Source organism: Crocuta crocuta, unplaced genomic scaffold (assembly GCF_008692635.1).
Source record: "Crocuta crocuta isolate KB4526 unplaced genomic scaffold, BGI_CrCroc_1.0 scaffold166, whole genome shotgun sequence".
Classification (NCBI taxonomy): Eukaryota; Metazoa; Chordata; class Mammalia; order Carnivora; family Hyaenidae; genus Crocuta; species Crocuta crocuta.
Window position 1 is genome coordinate 2,197,249 of NW_027531018.1, and position 20,887 is coordinate 2,218,135.

General features: G+C 42.4%; 1 protein-coding gene across 1 annotated transcript in view; it reads left to right on the plus strand.

Annotated features, from left to right (window-relative positions):
- TMEM131L (transmembrane 131 like) overlaps positions 1-20,887 on the plus strand; it is a 171,360-nt gene that overhangs the window by 63,987 nt on the left and 86,486 nt on the right. The window contains exons 5-6 of the mRNA XM_077770960.1: positions 15,416-15,484; positions 20,206-20,329. Of these exons, the coding sequence (XP_077627086.1) occupies positions 15,416-15,484; positions 20,206-20,329 (193 nt within the window). The remainder of the gene's footprint in view (positions 1-15,415; positions 15,485-20,205; positions 20,330-20,887) is intronic.

Sequence of the window (20,887 nt, forward strand, 5' to 3'; positions counted from 1 at the left end):
TCTTTCTTCCCCTCCCCTGCTCTTGCACTCTAATGCTCTCTCTCTCTCTTAAAGTAAATAAATAAACACTAAAAAAAAACCCCTAATGGATGTTTGAAGACAATACACGGAATGGAGGAAGTTAAAACTAGGGAAAGGAAAGAAAAAGATGAGGATGGTGGGTGGGGTGGGAGCTGTCATTAGGATGTGGAGGAGGCTTATTAAAAGGGAGAGATTTCATTCAGATTTTGCATATTAAATAAAAGGGAGATATTTCACTCAGATTTGAAGGAACTAAGGGAGTTTGCCATGAGGCTGTCTGAGAGAACAGCCAGTATAGAGGCCTTTAAGGTGGGAACCACTGCCAGAGTGTTCACAGAGAAGAACGAGTATGTATCACAGAGGGGAGGGAAGTGAAGGCAGCGAGGTTACCTACCCAGTGGAGCACGGTGCAGAGTTCTTGTGAGGCCTTTGAAGTGGGCAGTCTTTGAGGGGTTTTGAGCAGAGTACAGTGACAGGATCTGAAGTAGATTTAGAAAGCCAGGTGTCCAGCCTGGACTGCAAGGAGAGCAGCTGAGGCCCTTGGAGTCAGTAATCAAGACATCAGGGAGATGGGGGTCCTGGACAGCAGGGGGGTGGGTAAAGGTGGTGGGCTTCTGGATGCGCTGTGAAAGCAGAGCTCACGAGATTTCCAACAGATTGATATGGGGTATAAGGTGGAGAATTTTAGGATGATTCCAAGATTATTGGCTTGAACACCTGAGCTGAGATGCCTATGGATAGAGTTGGGGTAAGGTCAAGAGTTTGGCTTTAGACTTTTTCTTTTTTAATGTCTTGTAGACGTCCAGTCGACCTATGGGTGGGCAGCCAGAGGGCTAGGACTGGGGAGAGGACTGGACCAGAGGCATACATTTGAGGTGATGCTGGAGCCTGAGATTGTACCAGATCAGCAAGTGAGGGTGTATGGGAGCGAGAGAGAAGCCCAGAGCCTGGGCGTCTCTATCTTAAAGACCCGGTGGAGGAAGAGGAGTCCACAGAGACTGAAAAGTAACAGTGAGTTAGGTACTGAAATTTTTGTTAGCTTTCTAAGTAGCTTATAAATGTGGAAATGTGTTCCTTGAATTGATAAAAAGAAATGATTACAAGTAATATTTAAAAGGAAGGTAACTTCCTGTGGCTCTTGAGTTTTCTAAAAGCACATAACAGAAAATTTTTAATATTCTTAGAGACATCAGGCCACTTACCAATGTTGGAAAATCAGGGGAAAGGGAGATGTTCCCGACATCCCACCCATTCTCATATTGCCGTTAATATTTTGATAATTGCCTTCTCATGTTCCTCTGTATAATTTTTACTTGTAGTCATGCAGCACATGACCGTTTTGTTTCCTTTTACTTACTTGTTGGCAAGATTTGTTTTCATGGCGCTATCATCTTTGAAACACAGTTTTTTAAAAAAGCATTTGTAGAGAGAGAGCATGCAAGAGCGAGTGCGCGCGTACAAGTTGGGGAGGGTCAGAGAGAGAGGGAGACACAGAATCTGAAGCAGGTTCCAAGCTCTGAGCTGTCAGCAGAGCCTGCTGTGGGACTCCAACTCATGAACCAGAAGATCATGATCTGAGCTGGTCAGTCGCTTAACAGACTGGGCCACCCAGGCACCCTGAAACACAGTTTTTACTGGAGGGCTCCACTTGTGGAATTGGTGTTCCTGGGCAAAAGTTGAGTGGTTACCACCAGCTGATCTTTGCTTCCCTCTGGCTTCTCTGCTGGGCTCTGGAGTCTGCACTGGATTCATCCTGTGCTTTGTCTGGGGATGGAGAATGCTAGAAGGAGAGAGGGAGATGTTTGAGAAGAGCTGGGCCGCAACCAAAGCTGAACCGGGCTGCCAGGCTGGGGCAAGTCGGCCAGCAGGAGGGTAGCGAGCCTGCAGAGCCAGACAAAGGGAAGGAAGGTCTGTGAAGAGGGGCCTCTCTCCTGGGCTGGAGTGACCACCAGGCCCACCCTTTCTTCTGTGACATCTTCAGCAATAACACTTCAGTGCCTGAGGCTTTGAAAGCAAAATTACAATTTAAAAGGAAAACCCTTCACACGCTATTTGCATATGAGTGGCGCCTGTATAATTAAGAACAATTAAATTCCCTGGGCTGAACTGAGAGGGAGGCTCCTGCTCCTTCGCTGCTGTTCCAGGGAGTGCAGCCTAGAGCTGTCAGCTCCCTTGGATTAAGTTGGAGGCATCCTGCCTGCCTGCCTCCCCCCAGTAAATTAAATTTTTAAAATGGACACTTTTTAGCCTTGTCCTGATTTTTTACTCTGGAAGTCTATAGAAATCAGAAGATCAGTCTTTACTACTTTGCTTTTCTGCTGACCTTAGAACTGCCACTCCTCTCTACTCCCTGGGCAGACACTCGGCTGGGTACTTTGCAAGCTCTTTACATACACATTGCTTTTAATCCTCACAGAGGATCTTCGGTGTTACCTTAATTTTATAGTAGTGGAGACTGAAATTCTGGTAACAGGAGCAGTAGGTGGTCTCTTTACTCATCTTTCTCTTGTGGGATGGTTTCTGATTGGGATCTGGTCACCTGTAGGCCCTGGGAATGACACAAGCTTCTTTTCACTGCTAAAACCTTCTTTGGACTCTCTTCTCCTAAGACAGAGTAGGAAACAGGACCCCGTCTTCCCCGTTCTTCCCCTTCTGGTTTTGCAAGAGCTCTGCAGTTTATCACCATGTCAAATGACCTTGAGTAGAGCAGGAAGGTGGTTGCTTTCCATTGTAGGGTTCCTGTCATCCATCCCAGGGGAAGGAGGCAGTATTGGTCAAGAATTAAGTGTATTTCAAGCAGGCTATGAAAAGCCACATAATCTTAATTCTTTGCCTTCACTGCAACGTAAGTGGTGTTACGTGCTCGTACTGGGAAGGCCCCTTCTCAGACTTCTTCCTAGGAGGTCAGAACACCTGTGTGTTCCTTCTGGCGCCTCATATTTCTGGTGTGCTCACATTGGCATGGAATACTTTCCTGCCCTGAGTTCCCTGAAGTGTGTCACAGAGGTCCTCTCAGATCCCTGCGTGGGATTGTCCCTTCGTGTGTGGTTAAGAGGCAGAACCACAGGTTCTAAACTAGGAGGTAGTTTCCGTGTGGTCAGTCCTAAAAGCAGTTCATCGACAAGCATTTGTCAATTTACACCAGCTTGTGAACAATGCCCCCAGAGGCTACTACCACAGTCAGTGGCTTTTCCCAGTTAAAGGCAGCCAGGAGCCATCCTTTCTTAGAATTTGCTTTGTTTTACCATCACGGTTGGGTTACATTTATTGCTTAACCACATAGCCTCCTGATTTGGGGGGAAGCTCTGGGTCTGGACCACATGGAAGGCCGACGCCACTGGAACCCATGTCCCCCAGGGCCAGCAGAGGCTGGAAAGATGGGGAAGCTACATAGCATTCATTCTATTGAGCAGTGCCCCCTGCAGCTTGTGGCCTTAGAAAAGGGTGAGAAGCTATTTCAGTTAAAGGTAAATTTTTAGGTAACAGTTACATTTCAGTGGTTTAAGACAAGATCACATTTTCTCCTGCCTGTGAGAGTCTGGACATATGCATCCCCTGGCTCCAGGAAGTCTGTAGGGACCCCTGCTCCCCCTCCAGATCACCACATTGCCTTTTCTGGGATACTGGGTCTGGTATTCAGGATGCGAAGTGGAGACTTTTGTGTTCGTGGCAGCAGATGGGAGGAAGGAGGACCAGAGGGTTCTGGAAGTTGCCGCCCAATGCTTCAGCTTGCTTCCAATTTGTTGCAACTTGGTCCCACAGCCATACCCAGCTGCAAGGGAGCCCGGGAAATGTGCCTGGCCAAAAATTCTATGAAAGAGGGAGAGAAGAGATGTTAAGAGCAAGAGAACAATCCCTGTCACACAGGGATTTCCCTGGGAAAGAAACCTTGAAACCTTTACCATTATTTCTCGAGGGAAGATGGTTTATGACAACACATTTTTAAGTTACCACCCCCAGGCTCCCTATCCTTAGGGAAAAAAAGAAGCCAGCCTCTCTGATTTGTATTAAGGAATACTTGTCTTTCTGGGAACATTCTCATTTGGTTTCTCTGTTGTCAGTATGACTTGGGTTTCACACGAGAAAAATCAGCTTTTAAGCCATCCTGACAGTGGGATTATATCATACAAGAAGTGAACTTGGCAGTAGGAAGTTATGCTCTGTGGGCAAGTGTGTGGTGTATGCTAGTGTGTTTAGTGCGCAGCTTGACAGTCCGATTAAAAGAGCTTCTGCTACATTAAAAAAATATTCAGAGGGCATTGGGCTTTTTTCTTCTTTGTTTCTCTCTCTCTCTTCTTTCTTTCTTTTTTTCTCTTTCTTTCTTTCTTTCTTTCTTTCTTTCTTTCTTTCTTTCTTTCTTTCTTTCTTTCTTTCTCTTTTTCTCTTNTTCTTTCTTTCTTTCTTTCTTTCTTTCTTTCTTTCTCTTTTTCTCTTTCTTTCTCTTCCTTCTCTCCTTCCTTCCTTCCTTCCTTCTTTTCTTGACTTGACCTTGTTGAATAGTAACATGTGGTCCAGGTATCCTGAGAAACAGGAATGCCTGGACACACAAGTTAGTATTGTACAAGACTAGCAATTGCCATGTCCTTCCCAGTAAGCTGACACCGCGAGTCTTTCACTTGCTCTGGCCAAGAAGGTTGTGAGGCTGGTCGTTCAAGGAACAGTTAAACAGTGTAGACATTTTTCTGTACGGTTTTCCAACAGTATTGCTAATAGTCTTTGTAATTGCCTGAAGATTATTTTGATATATTGCTGACATTAAGATTAAAAAAAATAAATTGGGGGCGCCTGGGTGGCTCAGTCAGTTGAGTATCTGATTCCAGCTTAGGTCATGATCTCTAGGTTGGTGAGTTTGAGCCTTGCCTTGGGCGCTGTGCTCACAGCTCAGAGCCTGTAGCCTGCTTTGGATTCTGTGTCTCCCTCTCTCTCTCTGCCCGTACCCTACTCTGTCTCTCTCTCTCTGTCTCAAAAATAAATAAACATTAAAAAAACAAATAAAAAATAAAACCAGCTCATTGTGTTTGAATTAAAATGTCCTGGGATTTGAAGTTATATAGGATTATTCTTTCATTTAGAGTTTCGACCAAGAAGTCCAAGAAATTGTCTTATGTATGTCAGTTTTTACCTTACTTGCTTCTTTGTAGTCCATGTACCCTCATTTGTGTTTGTCCCATTGTCTGGAATTCCTCCTCCATTTTTACCTGAAGACAGCATATCCAGCCTTACAAGCCCTACTCCATGCCACCAATTCCAGAACACTTTTCCTAACCTGCTTCACACTGTTTTTTTCCTCTTATGAACTCTGGTCCACATTGTATTATATGCAGGACTGTAGGCACATGAAAGTTAGGTGGCCTCTTCTCCATCTTTGGAGGCTTGGGTCACACTGCCTTGGCTGTTGTAGTATCTGAGTGCAGGGAGACGGAAGAAATCAATGGTCAGATATTTGGCACTGCTGCTTTTATAATGTGAATAAGTGTAGCTATCCATTTGCTTAAACGGTTATCGATGAGCTTTAAACAATAGTTAGTCCATGTCCAGAGAACTTATATCTAAAGTTATATGGGCACTTTGAGAGCTCAAAGTTGGTTTTCTAAAAATAGCCACAGTACTGAATGAACTTGCATTGTCTACCGGGGATTGACTAGAAAAAGTCCTTCATCCTTAGTCTGCCTGGTTCCCTTAGTGTTCATGTGAATTTCTGCGTTAGCTTCCTCTTCTGATATGTAGCATCTGGCCAACTCTGTTGCTGCTTGGAGATATCTACTACTGAATTACATTTCCATCCTAACCTCCTAGAGCTGAAAGGTAGTGCAAAATGCATTTTGTATTCTGCAGATTGAAAAATCACATTTAATTATTTTAACATGTAGTAGAATCTAGGAAAAGATGTTAAATCTTTATTTTTTTAATATTTATTTTGAGAGAGGAGTGGCAGAGAGAGAGAGAGAGAGAGAATCCAAGTAGGTTCCTCACTGTCAGTGCAGAGCCCAATGCAGGGCTCAAACCCATACACTGTGGGACTGTGACTTGAGCTGAAATCAAGAGTTGGAAGCTTACCCGACTGAGCCGCCAGGCGCCCCAAGATGTTAATTCTTTAAACCATAGATGAGAAGTCATACATTGCACTAAGGCATAAGTTGGAACAAGAGTTAGGAAATTTGGACTTAATTACCAGCCTTTTTGTTTCTTTTTATTTATGTATTTGTTTCTCCTTTTCTAAGTTTTTGCAAATTTAACCACTTAGGAAAAGAAGTTCTTTANTAAATATAATAGATTTTAAAATTCTTTGAGATGCAATGTAATGCTCTTTTTGGGTTCCCAGACCCAATTTCAGTGTGTACTGGGGTTCCCCCACATACAACACCAAACAATTCTGGGACAGCAGCAGTAAGGTGTCCCAGGAATTCTGCTCAGTTCTGATACTCCCCCACTCAGAGATTGCACAGGTTAAGGGGTCAGCCAGCCTCCCCACTGGACCCCCAAGGCAGACACCAGCTCTGACAGCTACAGGTGGGCATTTCCAGTGACCTTCTCCTTAGATTTGATCAAGTTGCTAGAGTGGTTATCAGAACTCTAGGAAACACTTACGTTCACCAGTTTATTAAAGGATATGATACAGGGTAAGAATCCAGAGCCAGAGGAAGATAAATGAGCAGAGTCTGGGGAAGGGGCGCTGAGCTTCCATGCCCACTCCAGACGCCCCGCTACTTCTGCGTTTCTACATATTCACCAACCTGGAAGCCCTAGGAACCCAGTCCCTTGGGTTTTTTGTGGAGGCTTTGTTGCTCAGTCAGGATAGACTAAGTCATTGGCCATTGGTTGAATCAACCTTCAGCCCTGCCCTTCTCCCCTCCCAGAGGAGTTTGGGGGGTGACTGAAAGTTCCAAGTCTCTAATCACAAGGTTGATTCCCCTGCAACCAGCACCCCCACCGTGGTTGGGGTCCACAGTTCATTAACATAACAAAAGACATCTTGGTCACCCTTAATACTTGGGAGATTCCAACGGTTTGGGGACCTGTCAGCCAGGAACTGTGGACAGAGAATATATAGGAGGAATGAATATTGACAAATGAGACTATCACAAATGCCTTTTGAATATCAGGTCCTATTAGTGTCACTAGAAGGAGGGGACAGATTTGAGTGGTGTGAATGTGCCAGGTCCCAGCCGGGTCCTCAGAACCTCAGCAAGCCTCCGGGTTGGGCAGGTAGGCTGTTCCTCACCAAGAGGAGAATGCTGTAGACCCTGTGTCCTCTGAGGATAAATTCCAAGAGCCCCGGTGGATGCCTGAAATTGTGGGTGGCACAGAGCTCTGTCTATACAGTTGACCCTCAAACAACGTGGGGCCAGGGACATTTACTCCTTGTGCAGAAAGTCCACATACAACTTTTGACTCCCCAGAAATTTAACTACAAAGAGCCTACTGTTGACTGGAAGCCTTACTGATACCATAAGCCGTCTGTTAACACAAGTTGTATGTTGTATGTATCATATACTGTGTTCTTACCATAAAGTAAGCTAGGGGAAAAAATGTCAAGAAAATAATAAGCAAGAGAGTGTATTTACAGTACTGTACCGTATTTATTGAAAAAAAAATCTGTGTAAGTGGACCTCCGCAGTTCAAACCTGTGTTGTTCAAAGTTCAGTTGTGCTGTTTTTTTTTTTCCTTAAGCATACATACCTCTGATAAAGTTTAATTTATAAATGAGGCACAAAGGCAGATTAACAACAGTAATAAAATAGAACAATTATAAGAATATACTATAATAAGTTATATGAATGTGATCTCTCTCAGAATACCTTAGTGTACTCCTTTCACCCTTCTTCTTGTGATGATGTGAGATGATAAAATGCCTACCTAATGAGATGAAGTGAGGTGAATGATGTATGTAGGCTTTTCGGTTAATGTGAGGCTAGTAGTGACATTTGACTGTATATCAGAAGAAGGATTATCTGCTTCTGGACCGTGGTCGATGGTGGACAACTGAAACTGCAGAAGGCAATACTGTGGATAAGGGAGACCACGGTGCAGTGCTGTGATTCAATGAGGAGTCTGGGTGCGACGTTGAACTCCACCACGGATTCCATTTGGATGTGCCTGTGGGCCATCTGCGGGATGGTGTCTGGTACATTTGGAAACCCGAGTCAGGAGCTCAGCAGAGGGGTCCAGGCCACAGATACACAGCCTTGGGAAATGAATCAGTCAGACCACAGAAACCAGCTCTGGCTGATTTAAGCAGAAAAGGAATTTATTGAAAAGATGTTGGGCAGCTCTCAGAATCTCTAGGAAGACTTAAGAACCAGGCTCAGAAAAGCAAAGAATGGCAGAGGCGACTTAGCGGATAGAACCACAGCTAGAAGTGTGCCACGGAATCAGACCCCAAGGACACTGCTGTCCCTGATGCTCACTCTGCTGCTTGGCTGCCTGGGTTACCCCAGAACGAGTCTCCATTTTCTTTCCTTCCTTGTGGCGTCACCTCCTGAGGCCCTGCTTCAGGCAGGTGAAACTGGCCAAGTCTGGGTCATAATACCAGTATCCAGGACTAGAGGAATTAGTAATTGGCCCTTTCAAAATCCAGGAGGAATGACAGTGGGAGGTCTGTGATTGAAGTAAGGAAACATGGAAGCTGGACAAAGAAATGACAGGTGTCCTTATAGGACACATCACCCTGTTGGTGATAGTTAAAACTAGGGGTTAGGTGTGACTGGCCAGAGCAACTTTAGGGAGAGCGGAAGAGCCAGTAATGTGAGGGAGAAGAGCTTGACAGGGAGATGAGAAGTAACAGCACAAAGGGCGGAGGCAAACTAGGCAAGATTTCCTAGAAACCAAGGAGGGGCGCTTCAGGATAGTGGCCAGTGGGGAGATTGAGTAACCTCAGCACTTGCCTTCCCAGCTTGTTCTCACTGATGACCTCAGCAAGAGCATTTGTGGTAGAGTGTGGGGGCAGGACCCCAGGGACATGGACGGGAGGCGGTGTAGCCAGGGGCTCATTCCAGTTCAGCCACCCAGCAGCGGAGTGGGCGTTGGCTAGTTGTTGAAACGCTCAAAGTGTCTGTTTCTTTGGGTGTGGAAATGGCATAATAATAGTACCCACACAGGGTTCTTCGGATTACACAGGATAGCAAAGTGCTGGGCACAGCATCTGGTGCGCTGTAAGTGTTCAATAAGTGTACTTGCTGTCATTGCTACTTTGACCCACAGCTGAAGGGAAGAAGAGGACTTGAATCAGCTCAAAGGGCCTTCTCTGGTGACAGGAATATGAGTCTCTCCTGTATATAAATGGAGGAGAAAGACAGAGCAGGAGGGGATGCTGAGAATCCGGAGAGGGCAGGGTGGGTAAGAGCCTGAAAGCAGTCCAGGTTCCATCCAGAAAGGGGCTTTCGAGCATTAATCTTGGAGAGAAGGAACACCTTGTCCCTGGGTAGTGTGAGATGGGAGAACATCTCTGCAACTCGAGGGATAGATTGGTGTGCAGGACTTTTGTCCTGGCCTTGGGAAGGCCTGGCCGTCAACATTCAGGGCTGGTTTAAGGTGCCAGATAACCCATTGTCAGTGAGGGTGCCTTTGTCAGACCACTGCTGGTAGAGCTCCAAGGACTTTTCTCTTCCACCAAATGACTCCCCTCCACACCTCCTCCTCTCTGGGGACTCATCAGGGAAAATACTGGTTTCTGCCTCCATCCTTAAGTGGTTCTCTGCCAGTAGTTACTTTGCCAGGAAGAATGACAGTTCTGACTTTGGCAGATGTGCTTATGTCTATCATATTTGCCTCAGTAAACTTCTAGACATATTTTTTAAGTTAAAAGGAAGAGCCGAAAGCAACTTGTAGTACTAAGATTATGATGTAGAATTTCGTAACTCATGTAGTTATAGAACTTGCTTCATAAATCATGTGGTTGGGGCCATTTCACCGAAGTCCCTGCGGCTGGGTTCCCTTGGATCACAGGAGTGATTAGGGCAGTGTCCATGCTAACTGTGCAGGCCTTGCCCTGGAGGGGCCAGTCTAACTGTGGGCAGGCTTCAGGAAGGGCTGCCCTAGGCTGCAGCTTCTTATATCTGCACAGGGCTCCATCCCAGTTCTGCTGTATAACGGAGAAGTACTAAATCCCCACCGGGTGCCTGGGAATATTTGGTGCGTGTGTGCGTGCGTGCGTGCGTGCGTGTGTGTGTGTGTGTGTGTTCTCAGAGTCCAAGGGGATTCACAGTGCACAAGTCTCTACCTTTGTAAACTCCGTGGATGTTTCACAGCAGTCCCAGCATTGGGCTCTGTTGGGCACTCGCATTCTCCTGACTCTAAGGGGAACAGCCCACTAAGTAGCTCATTAGCATAACATGTCTTTCCGTGAATACTTCAGAGTCTAGACTATGGTGTTATTTTGCTATGGTCTCCTTTGTTACATTCCTTGAGGCAGTAAAGGGTCTGTGGACTGTGTGGGAAGCCAGTCCTCTTGGCCTTGTACTCATCCAGTGGCTAAAGTCTGGTCCTGGCCACCAGGCTCTGGAGGTAGTAGAAGAATTTGCAGCTGTAGGTGTTGGCGCTTTGAGAGGCAAATGGAAGCGAGTCAGTTTAGGAATGTGGAAAAGCAGACAAGTTCCATCCTCTCTGTAGGTGGTCACTGTTCCTCAAATCCTTGCTGGAAGGTGAAGTTATTTTTCACCTGTTCAGAAAGGACTGTACTAGCCTCTGCAGGCCCTGTTCTGAAACACTGCAGTGTTCTCCAGAGATGGGTTACATCTTTAGGTTCCCTTAAGGGTAAGAGCCAGCACAGAGCCACAGTGCACGAAACTTGTTTTCATGGCGTGTTGTGGTGGCGTCTGACATCCCATCCTTGTCTCCCAGTAAGACCGTATTGCCGGCCGCCTTCCTGTCCGCCCCCTCCTTTCCTCACTGTCCATGCTCACCACCCTTGCTCTATGCTCTGTACTTCACCACTCAGAGGCTCCACGCCAGCTTTCCAGCGTGTCTTGGTTGCTTCGATGGTGTTCTCCAGATGCAGCCTGTGCTTTCCTTAGCATTTGAGTCTTCCCTCCTGCCATCCGCTTCACTGAAGTGGCCTTCCTTCAGTTTCCATTTGTGGTAACTGTTCCATGAGGCCACTGCTCCCTCCACCCCCCACCCTAAGCCTTTCCCGATTTTTTTCAGAGATTTCTGTCCCTCCCTTTGAACTTCCTTGATCTATGCGTTTTGCTTGTTAGCATCCGAGGTTTGTCTGGCTTCCTGGGTTGTAACCTTGAGGGGAGGGTCTTTCTAGGGCTGGTAACCTGCCCCCAATGCAGCAAGTCCTTACTGAATTGCCAAGAGCCATTGAGGCCTGGTCCACAGTCCTTGGGTCCTGTTGCTCATTCCAGGAGATGGAGTGTTGTGTTTGGAACAATGTGTTTGGTTAGATGACATTTATGAATGGCTTGAACAGTTGGCTATAGTTAATTTGTTTCCCTATTGAAGTCACTGGACTGAATTTTTTAGTGGGTGTGTCTGATACCAGCAGATAGATCTAATTTTCCGAGGAATAAGGAGTCAGGGCATCTGAACATTCTTCTAAGGATCCCAGAGCCTTACAGTCGGGTCCAGCTCTTTCTAGTTGTCAAAGAAGAAGCAAGCCTGGTGTCACACGGGCGCTCATATCATTTCTGGGACCTGAACCAAGCTCTTCTCATTTCCAGAGAAATTTTCTTTTCTCTTATACCAGCCATTTTGTTTTTTAACTGTTTCTTTGTTTTATATACAGAGGAAAAACGTTAGCTGAAGTTTCCAAAAAAAGAGAAGATGATAAAAGAGAAAAAGTCAGGTAACCTTAGGTGATGATATTCTTTCCAAATAATGTGTAGATTCCTTGTCCACATGTTCTGCTGCCGCTGAGGGAAGATTCCACTCTTTGCAGCAGGTGGGCATCTTTAGAAGGGCAAAGAGAGTGTGTGGGGTGGGGTCCATATAAACAAGAGCCCCCTCACCTCCGATTACTGTCACCTCCAGTTCTCCTCTGCCTCGCTCCTGTTACAGAAGCAAAATGTGTCCTCTTTTAATTTTCTCTTCTAATAAAGGGCTTTTCCTTAGAATTACCTTGCTCTGGTAGGGGAAGGGTAAACACTAGAAATATGTGGCAAAATTTTCTAATTTGTCTTTACAAGATGCCTAAGTTTATTTTATGCCACACAAAGGGAATTCTGAAGAGTGAAAGAGGCCAGGTGAACTGTATGTAAAAGAAGCATCCACAGCATTAAGGGCACACATGCGAAATGGTTAATGCTGACTTTTGAATGAATGGAGAAAAGGGAAGGAAATTTGTTTCTTTTTTTTATTGCTGTAGCTCTTAAGGCTTAAGTTACTTTGACGTCATCAATTTGGAAGTGAAAACTTTGGCATCTTTAAACACAGTATAATTTCTTAGCTACCACTGATATTTGAGGATGCTTGTTGATATCTGTAGTTGACTAAATTCTGGCAGCTTGCCCCCGAACGTCTTTTTTTTTTTTTTTTAAAGAACTTTTGCTTTATATTTTTATTTATATTTGTTTATTTTATACATTTTTAAAGGTTTTTTTAAAAAATTTATTTCTGAGAGAGATAGACAGCATGAGCAGGGGAGGGTCAGAGAGAAAGGGAGATACAGAATCTGAAGCAGATTCCAGCCTCTGAGCTAGCTGTCAGCACAGAGCTTGACACGGGGCTCGAACCCACGAACCATGAGATCATGACCTGAGCCGAAGTTGGATGCTTAACCGACTGAGCCTCCCAGGCGCCCCTATATTTATTTATTTTTGAGATGGAGGGGAGGGACAGAGAGGAAGAGAGAACCCCAAGCAGGCACCACACTCAGCCCGACTTGGGGCTTGGTCTCACGACCCTGAGATCAGGACCTGAGCTGAAATAAGAGTCTGACCCTTAACTGACTGAGCCACCCAGGTGCCCTTCCCCCTAAAGCCTTTAACAAATACTTGAGGACATATGCATGTATGCAAATATTCTCCAGGGCAGTACCTACATCTAAATGGTTTTATCTATGCGTGCCAACTTTTTAACCTTAGACCGAGATACTAAATCTTCTTGTAACTTGATCTCCTTTCCAAATTTGAGTGAGCTGAAACTGACCAAAGAGAAAGATGAATCTGTTCTGTGACTTCTAAGAAGAAATATTGACGTGGTTTTACTTCTCCATAATGAGTTGAAATAGAGTTTTCTTTGAAGTTAGAGGCATTTCATCTATTTCTAGTTTGCTTTAGGTTGGACCTTACATATTTGATTTTTGTTGGGTATGTAAAACTTTCTGATTGTGAGATTTAAAAATCTCTGTTGTGATATGAGATGGTGCAGGTTTATATTTCATCTGTTCTATTCAGAGATAATTACTGCTACCCATTTGGGACTTTTAAATCCCCAGGTCAGCTCTGACTCCAGCGTAATTGGCTTCTCCATCTGTTCTCATTACTTTTCTTGTTAGATGACAGTCTTCCTCTTAGTAACATGATCTAATATTTATTGCACTTAACTATGTGCCAGGCATGAAGCAAAGACATTATTATCTCGTTTTAATGTCAGGATAACTACATGGTAGATACTGTTGTCATCTTCATTTTAAGATAATAAGGCTAAGACTTTTAAGAAGTTAAGTGATTGACCCGCTCAGGACTAGAGAGTGGTGGCTTTGGGCCTGGCATTCTGAGTTTGTCCGCACTCTGAAGTTCGAACCCTCACACAACCGCTAGACTGCCTTGGGTCCTTGGGTAGGTCTTGTGAACTTGGATAGGCCTGCACTCCATATCAGCTTCATATTTCTGGGGTCGACAGATCTGCATGGGAATTCTGGGTTTGACTCTTAATAGCTATGCAGTCTTGAGTGAACTACTTAAATCCTTAAAACTTGTCTGCATGCAGAAGTTGGGTGTGAAATCTAATGATAAATCTACTTTTGGTACACAGGAAGAGACTATCATTAACTGTTTTCCTTATTACTTATACAGTAGCCTGACTTTTCTAACATAATTTTTGGCATGCGAAGTTGCCCGTTTTCTTTTTCTTCTGGAATGCTCAACCCTGGCCAGCTCGATCTGGAGCGGGGTGGTTGTGGCACATGTGATGTTGGCACTTCTTTACATCCATCTCCTCCTGGGGCTCTTCAAAACATTTCTGAAGGCAACTGGGTGTGTTAGTGGCCTTTCTGTGACACAAGTCATGGAGTTAGTCCTGTCCTGGGAGACCAGTAAACAATATATCTCTTCTCTGTTCAAGCTCAACGCAAGTAGAGAAGTTGGAATTGGGCAGGTGGAGACTGAGATGTCACCTTGATTTAGATAGGGCAGAAAAGTAGAGGGAGGAAGGAGACCTTGCAGTCAGGATCCTTCCTATGAAATGAGGATTTTGGAAGGGGTTTTCTGGTTTATATATTGTTTGCACCTTCAAAAAAAAAAAAAAAAAAAAGNACAAAGCTTCTACTGGACAGCAGCTCTGAAACTCAGATGTCCTCTCCTGGACCGATCTTGGGACCATGTTTGGTGCAGTTTGGTGAGAGGAGATGATGGAAAGATGGTATTTTAGAAAGCTCGCTGGAGTCTTTGAAAACAGCTACACATGTTGCAATTAGGGGCTTGTCAAGTTCAATAGTTTCGGAAATATGGCTTTTAAAATGTCACAACCATTGATAGTTTCTTGGTGTATATAATAAATCACATGTGTATAAGCACATATGCACATATTGTGTATTTTCTGTCTTTATATTTATGTATATGTATATATACATGTTATTATGTTATAATGTTACGCATCAATTTTTTAGTTTTCTTTATTATGTTTTTTGATATGTTAATTTGGTATATATCTTGATTCTGAAGAAAAATCGTCATAATTGGTTAATAGCTGCTGAAAATGTGACCTGTCATGTGAGATTTTATGTGATGATTATTCTTAAAAATACAGACTTGATGATGATTTCAGCATTCAGGGACAGCCCTGCCTCTGCTCCCACCCGCTCCCTGGTACTATGTGAGAGGCCAGATCTCCTGCCCTCTCCAACCACTCACCCCCACCACCTTACATGTATGTCTTTTCTTGATTTGGAGTTTGTGAAAAGAGTGCTATTATCTGAATTCATCCAGAAATGAAACCTAAATTCAATGTCTATTAAAAATGAAATGTTTCTTAATTTTTGTTGAATGCTTATAGATTCTGTACTTTTGATACAAAGTTATACTAACCATAAACTAGAAGTATCTTAAATTTTTGCAGCTATAGAATTATATTAGACTTCAATTTTTACATTTTAAGATCTAGTTCAGACTCATCTAAAGGAGAGTAAAATTATATCTTGTGATAGCCATTGGCCAAAGTGTATACTCTTAACTCAGCATTCAAGTTTCAAAACGGCAACAAAAAATAATCTGTCTTGTCTTTTCTTTTTTAGCTTCTCAGACAAACTATTTAGTGGAAAGGGCTTGCATTTTCAGCCATCAGTTCTAGATTTTGGAATTCAGTAAGTATCTTTTCTTTATAATTTTTAATAACTTGTTTTATTTGCATTATTTGCTTTCAGAATATTATATATATACTTAAAATATATTAATATATTTAAAATGTATTTATATATAAAATGTTGAACATTTTAAGTATATTAGTAACATAAGAGATACTGATTTTGGGGCTTGTTAAAAGGAATATTTTTGTGAAAGGGAGAATATTAGATTGTTTTAGCCATTTATTCAGATTTTAACAAATATATTTTATAGTGATTAGAATTTGATAAGTCAACATTAACTCTTGGTTTTTCTACAGCAAATCAGGTTATTTTATAATATAAAACACTAAATATTAATGGATTCTGAGTTGTTTTTCTTTTTTATTTGAAAGAGAGAGAGAGAGAGAGAGAGCAAACGCATAACTGCAAGTAGGGAAGGAACAGAGAGAAAGAAGGAGAGAGAAAATCCCAAGCAGGCTCCACACTGTCCTCACAGAGCCTGATGTGGGGCTCAGACTCATGAATCATGACCTGAACCAAAGTCTGACCCTTAACCCACTGAGCCACCAAGGCGCTCCTGGATTCTTTTAATTACATTCATTTGCTTGTTTTTACTGCTTGTGATGCTGTGGGATTTACAGTTGCACTGTACAAACATTAGTTATCACGATGAAGACTTGGGAAAGACGTTAAGTGGAGAAGAGCACATATAAGCTGAGTGCATCGTGTTAAGAACTGTTAAGATGAAGGGAATGTGATCTGAGTGTCGGTTGTGGGGCTAATCTGGGAACTTGGAGAAATAAAGAGCACGATGACGCTGTGCAGACGGGACTTAAGGACTCTTTTTGGCTGTGACACTTAAGTGTTTGAAGTTTGAAACTTAAAATGTTGAACTCGCCGGACGCAGAATATGGCAGCACTGAATAGATGCAGTTTCATGTCAGTAGTGTTTCAAGTACGGAGGTGAAAGAGTGTTTCAGGTGTCAAAGCTCTGCTTATTTCAGCAGCCTGGAACGTCCCTTCAGTTTTAGAAGAGCTTTTTTGAGTTGCAAGAAAAGTTATGGGAATGAAATAGGCGTGGTAATAGGAAAGCATCTGGGGTGAGTTAGGGGTGGTCTCCTGGTGTGCCCGCCTCTATTCATCTGGATTTCCTTCTTTCTCTTTCCTTCTGATCATCAAAAGGTTAGCGCTAAGGTGAAGGAAGAATGAATTTTACATGTAAAAGTATCTTGTTGAGCTTTTAAAGGATATTCTGTAAAAGGAAGAAGAGATAAAAATGGGAGGGGAGCTTGCTGACTTTACGAGATTCTAGGTGTCTGCTTTTTGGTGTTTGAGTTTTTTACATTTTTCAGTTAGGTAGAGAAACACTCGAAGCTGAATTTATCATAAAACCTCATTGGCTTCAAATTTTGAGAAATCATCTTACTTAAATTGTAAAGAGTCTTTGTTGTAAAAAGAAATTTTAATGCAGGACCTACTTTTAAAAATATACATATTACAGATTGGTAGATATAATAAGATGGATATAGTAAGTACAGTTAGATCGGGATAACAACTCCAGTTCATAGGATGCTGGCTATCTATAAAAAATTTACTCTTTGGTAAGATAAAAACTCTGTGATCAACGCACATGGATGTATGGATGTATTAGCCACATATGTTAATTAGCTATATACATCAGTTTCTGGTCCTGATAACTGGAAGCAGGTTGAAAAACAAATGTTTAAAATCTTTAATTTGAAAAGGTTACTACATTAAAATTGTTTTTTGAGTTTACTTATTTATTTTGAGAAAAAGAGAAAGCAGGTAGGGGAAGAGGAGAGAGAGGGAGAAAGAGAACCCCAAGCAGGTTCTGCTTTCAGTGCAGAGCCTGATGTGGGGCTTGAACTCATGAACTGCAAGATTATGACCCGAGCTGAAACCAAGAGTCGGATGCTTAACCGAATGAGGCCCCCCAGGCCCCCCAAAAATGGTCACTCCATTTTAGACTTAAATAATCTTTGGATGATTCAGTTTTGTGTATGTAGTACTTTATAGGTCTCAAAGTACAATCATGTCTCTTGTCAGTTGAGTTTTATATCAATCCTGTAAGGATAGTAGATTAGTGGAGGCAGGTATTATCCAAGAGACACACACACAGAGAGACAGAGACAGAGAGGGTGTGTGTGTGTGTGTGTGTGTGTGTGATTTTCAGATATCTCTATATTTGAACATGGACTTCAGATGCTCATGTATTTCTTGCTAAGAAGTAATGTATTTTTGCCCAAGGACATTTCAGTAGAAGTGACAGAATAAGTCTCAAAATTGTCTTCTCATTTCTAAGCCAGCACATACCATGCTTTTTTTTTTTTTTTTTTTAAGCGCCGTAATTTTGTTCTCACATGGAACCANTCTAGGATATGATTAAAGGAATAAATTATTTTTACTGAAGTCTTTAAAAAGTCTCAATAAGAACAAACTGTAGTCTAAATTAGAATGCTTCTAAAGTTAGTCAAGTTTTACTTTACTTTTAACAAATGGTCTAATTTATAGGCATTAGATTCAAACTTCAGCCCAAGGGTTCTAATTTCTTCACTGCCCTTGTTCAGCTTTTGCTATTGTTTATTTTGAAGTTGACCTTGGGCAAACCCCATCCCTTTTCATAGCTTTGGTTTCCATCTGGGATGCAGAATCAGGAGCCTGTCATGGAGCTGCCTTCTGCCCACTTCGTAGGATTTGTTGTAAGGGTTAATATCCTACTGGTCCTGAGATTAAAAGTGCTAATCATTCCTAAGAGATTTTAATCATTCTTTTGTAGTATTAAATTAATAGAGTACCTTCCAGTTGTCACTCGTGAAGGAAATTCTTATCCTCATAACACTTTTAAAAATAGAATTAAAAAACAGAATAAAAATAGCCCAGTGGTAACCAGGTCTGGGTCAGGTCTGCTGAGGTTTCTGGGAGACTCAGTCACTGGGCTCCCTCGAGTAGTAGTTTTGCAGTACGATTTTCTAATGTGTTTTTGTCTGGGAAACATTTGTATTTTTTTAAACTAAAAATTGTATATTCAAAAAGTTATACAAATGGAAGATAAAGCATTGAGAACAAGTATTAATAACTTTGCTGATTGAGTTGTATTATTTACCTGAAACTTAAAATCATGGAAATCTTTATTTTTTTAATTTAATGGAAGGAAAAAGACAAATGTGAGCCCAGCCCTCCCCAGGCAGGGCTCTCTGAGGTGACCCTTTGTGCTCATGTTAGTCTAAAATATTTTTAGTTGTGTTAGCTATGAACACTAAAAACAAAACAAAACAAAAAAACAAAACAAGGTTTTGATCACACTGATGCACGTTTTATTTATAACTGGATGTAAAGAACCTATTTTTAAAAATACACTTTGGCCGTATTAAACCTTCAGTCAATACTTGTGATTTAAAGTAGTGGGAGGTAGGGAGTTGCACTTGGCTTGGCTGGCCCAGTCGGTAGAGCGTGTGATTCTTGATCTTGGGGTCGTGAGTTCAAGCCCCATGTTGGGTGCAGAGATCACTTAAAAATAAAATCTTGAAAAAAAAGTAGGAGGAAAAGCTAGAAGGAGAATGTGAGGGATTTGATGGCAGTGATAAAATAGTTTAGAAATCCCACTGTACATGTAAGACAGACCACACGCACTGAATTTTCCTTAAAACACACAATTCTGGTGTCAGAGAAATCAGAATAAAATCAGAGAAACACAAGCATAAGGTAGATGAATTTTTTGCTGAATTTAGAATATAGTTTTACTTCTAGGCCATATATAGGAGAGCGGTATGTTTTGGTGTCTGCCACTGAGGGCATTAAAACCGGAGAAATAGCTTCAGTGCAGTTTTTACTGGCTCTCTGTTTATGACAATGTGAGTTAAGTGGAGTGAATTTGGTATTGGGCAGTAGGAATCAGAGGTAAATGATTCCGGGGAAGATGGAGCGTAGGTGGGCCAGAGCGTGCTCTGTTCCCCTTCCGTTCCTTTGCTAGCCTTGCGGGTAGAAAGCAGAGGAAATAAAGAATTAACATGGGCATCCTCATCGGTTAGGGTGTTTGCTGGAAAGCACATTCTTACCTCAGTGCACAAATGTTTGGAAATCCTATATAAAACTTTCGTGTGTGCCTGTTTGTGGAGGGAGGAGCCAGAGCTCTCATCACAAGACTCATGATTTAAATGGATAAGAGCAAGTGCTAGAAAGTGCTGCTGAGTTTTCATTTTTCTTAGAAGAATGGTCTTTAGCAGCAATTAAGTTTTCCTTACATGAGACTTGATAAAGTCACTTTGTGAGTTGAAATCCATTCCCCCAGAAAGCCTCTTTAAACTTATTACTGAGAAGCAACCCGAAAAAAGCTGGGTTTTTCTGAGTACAGTTTCTTATCTAAACGTATTTTCATTTGAATCGGAGTGAGTACCTATTTTATACTCTTGTGTATTTGCAAGCATTTAATGGCCCACTTGTGTTGAATTCTTCTAACACAAAAGTCAGTGAGGCGTTACCATTGGTTGGCATTAAGTGTGTCTTGTAAAAGAGAGGATTCTTTAAAAAGTTTTTGTAGATTGAATGTTTTAGTAATTAACAGGATTTCATAATTGTTGCTTTTAACTTTAATGAACGCCAACAGCTTTCTGGGATTAAAGTATATATACAGCGTGTGTGGGTGGAGGGATGGGTGGATGGATAGCTATATTTAGAACCACACAATACATTGCTTTTCTTCCTCCTTGTTCCCCTCCTAGGTTCCTGGGTCACCCTGCAGCAAAGATTCTCTACGCTTATAACCCCAGTAGGGAGAGTGAGGTCGTGGTGAATTCAGTGTTTACAGCTGCTAGACATTTTCATGTGCCTCCTGTTCATTGCAGGGTGAGTGTTGATGTACTCTTGGAAACTATGCTGTGGCGGACTGCCAGATTTCCTTGCTTTCTTTGGCCTGAAGTTTTTACTTTCTGCTCCCTGTCTCCCCTTTTTCTGCTACCCAGACTCTTCCCTTCCGTGTGTTTGCTTTAGCATTTATTTTTTCAGTTGTTCATAATTTTGGTGGCTCTTGGTATCTACGTGGAAAAAAAAAGTGTAGAGTCTAAACAAAGTATAATGTTTGTGTATTTAATAGGACTTTTTCATGGTTAAAGAAATTTAGTATTATGTGTCTTGAAATGACTACAAATGCTGAAGCATGTAGTAATTAATACAAGTTTTATAGTCATGGTCTCTTTGCCTGGCAGACCTACTAGAATTGGACTCTTTCTAAGTGTAGGAGTAGGAGGCAGTGAATGGCTCCTTATAAAGTTAATCTGCACCTTAACAGAGAGCTCCAGACCCTGGTCTCCTGGTAGTTTAGAGTTCATTGGTCTTTGACTTTTAATGAAGGTCCCAGTTACTGGTGGGTTTTATTTATTTGTTTATTTAGCTGACTGATATCTA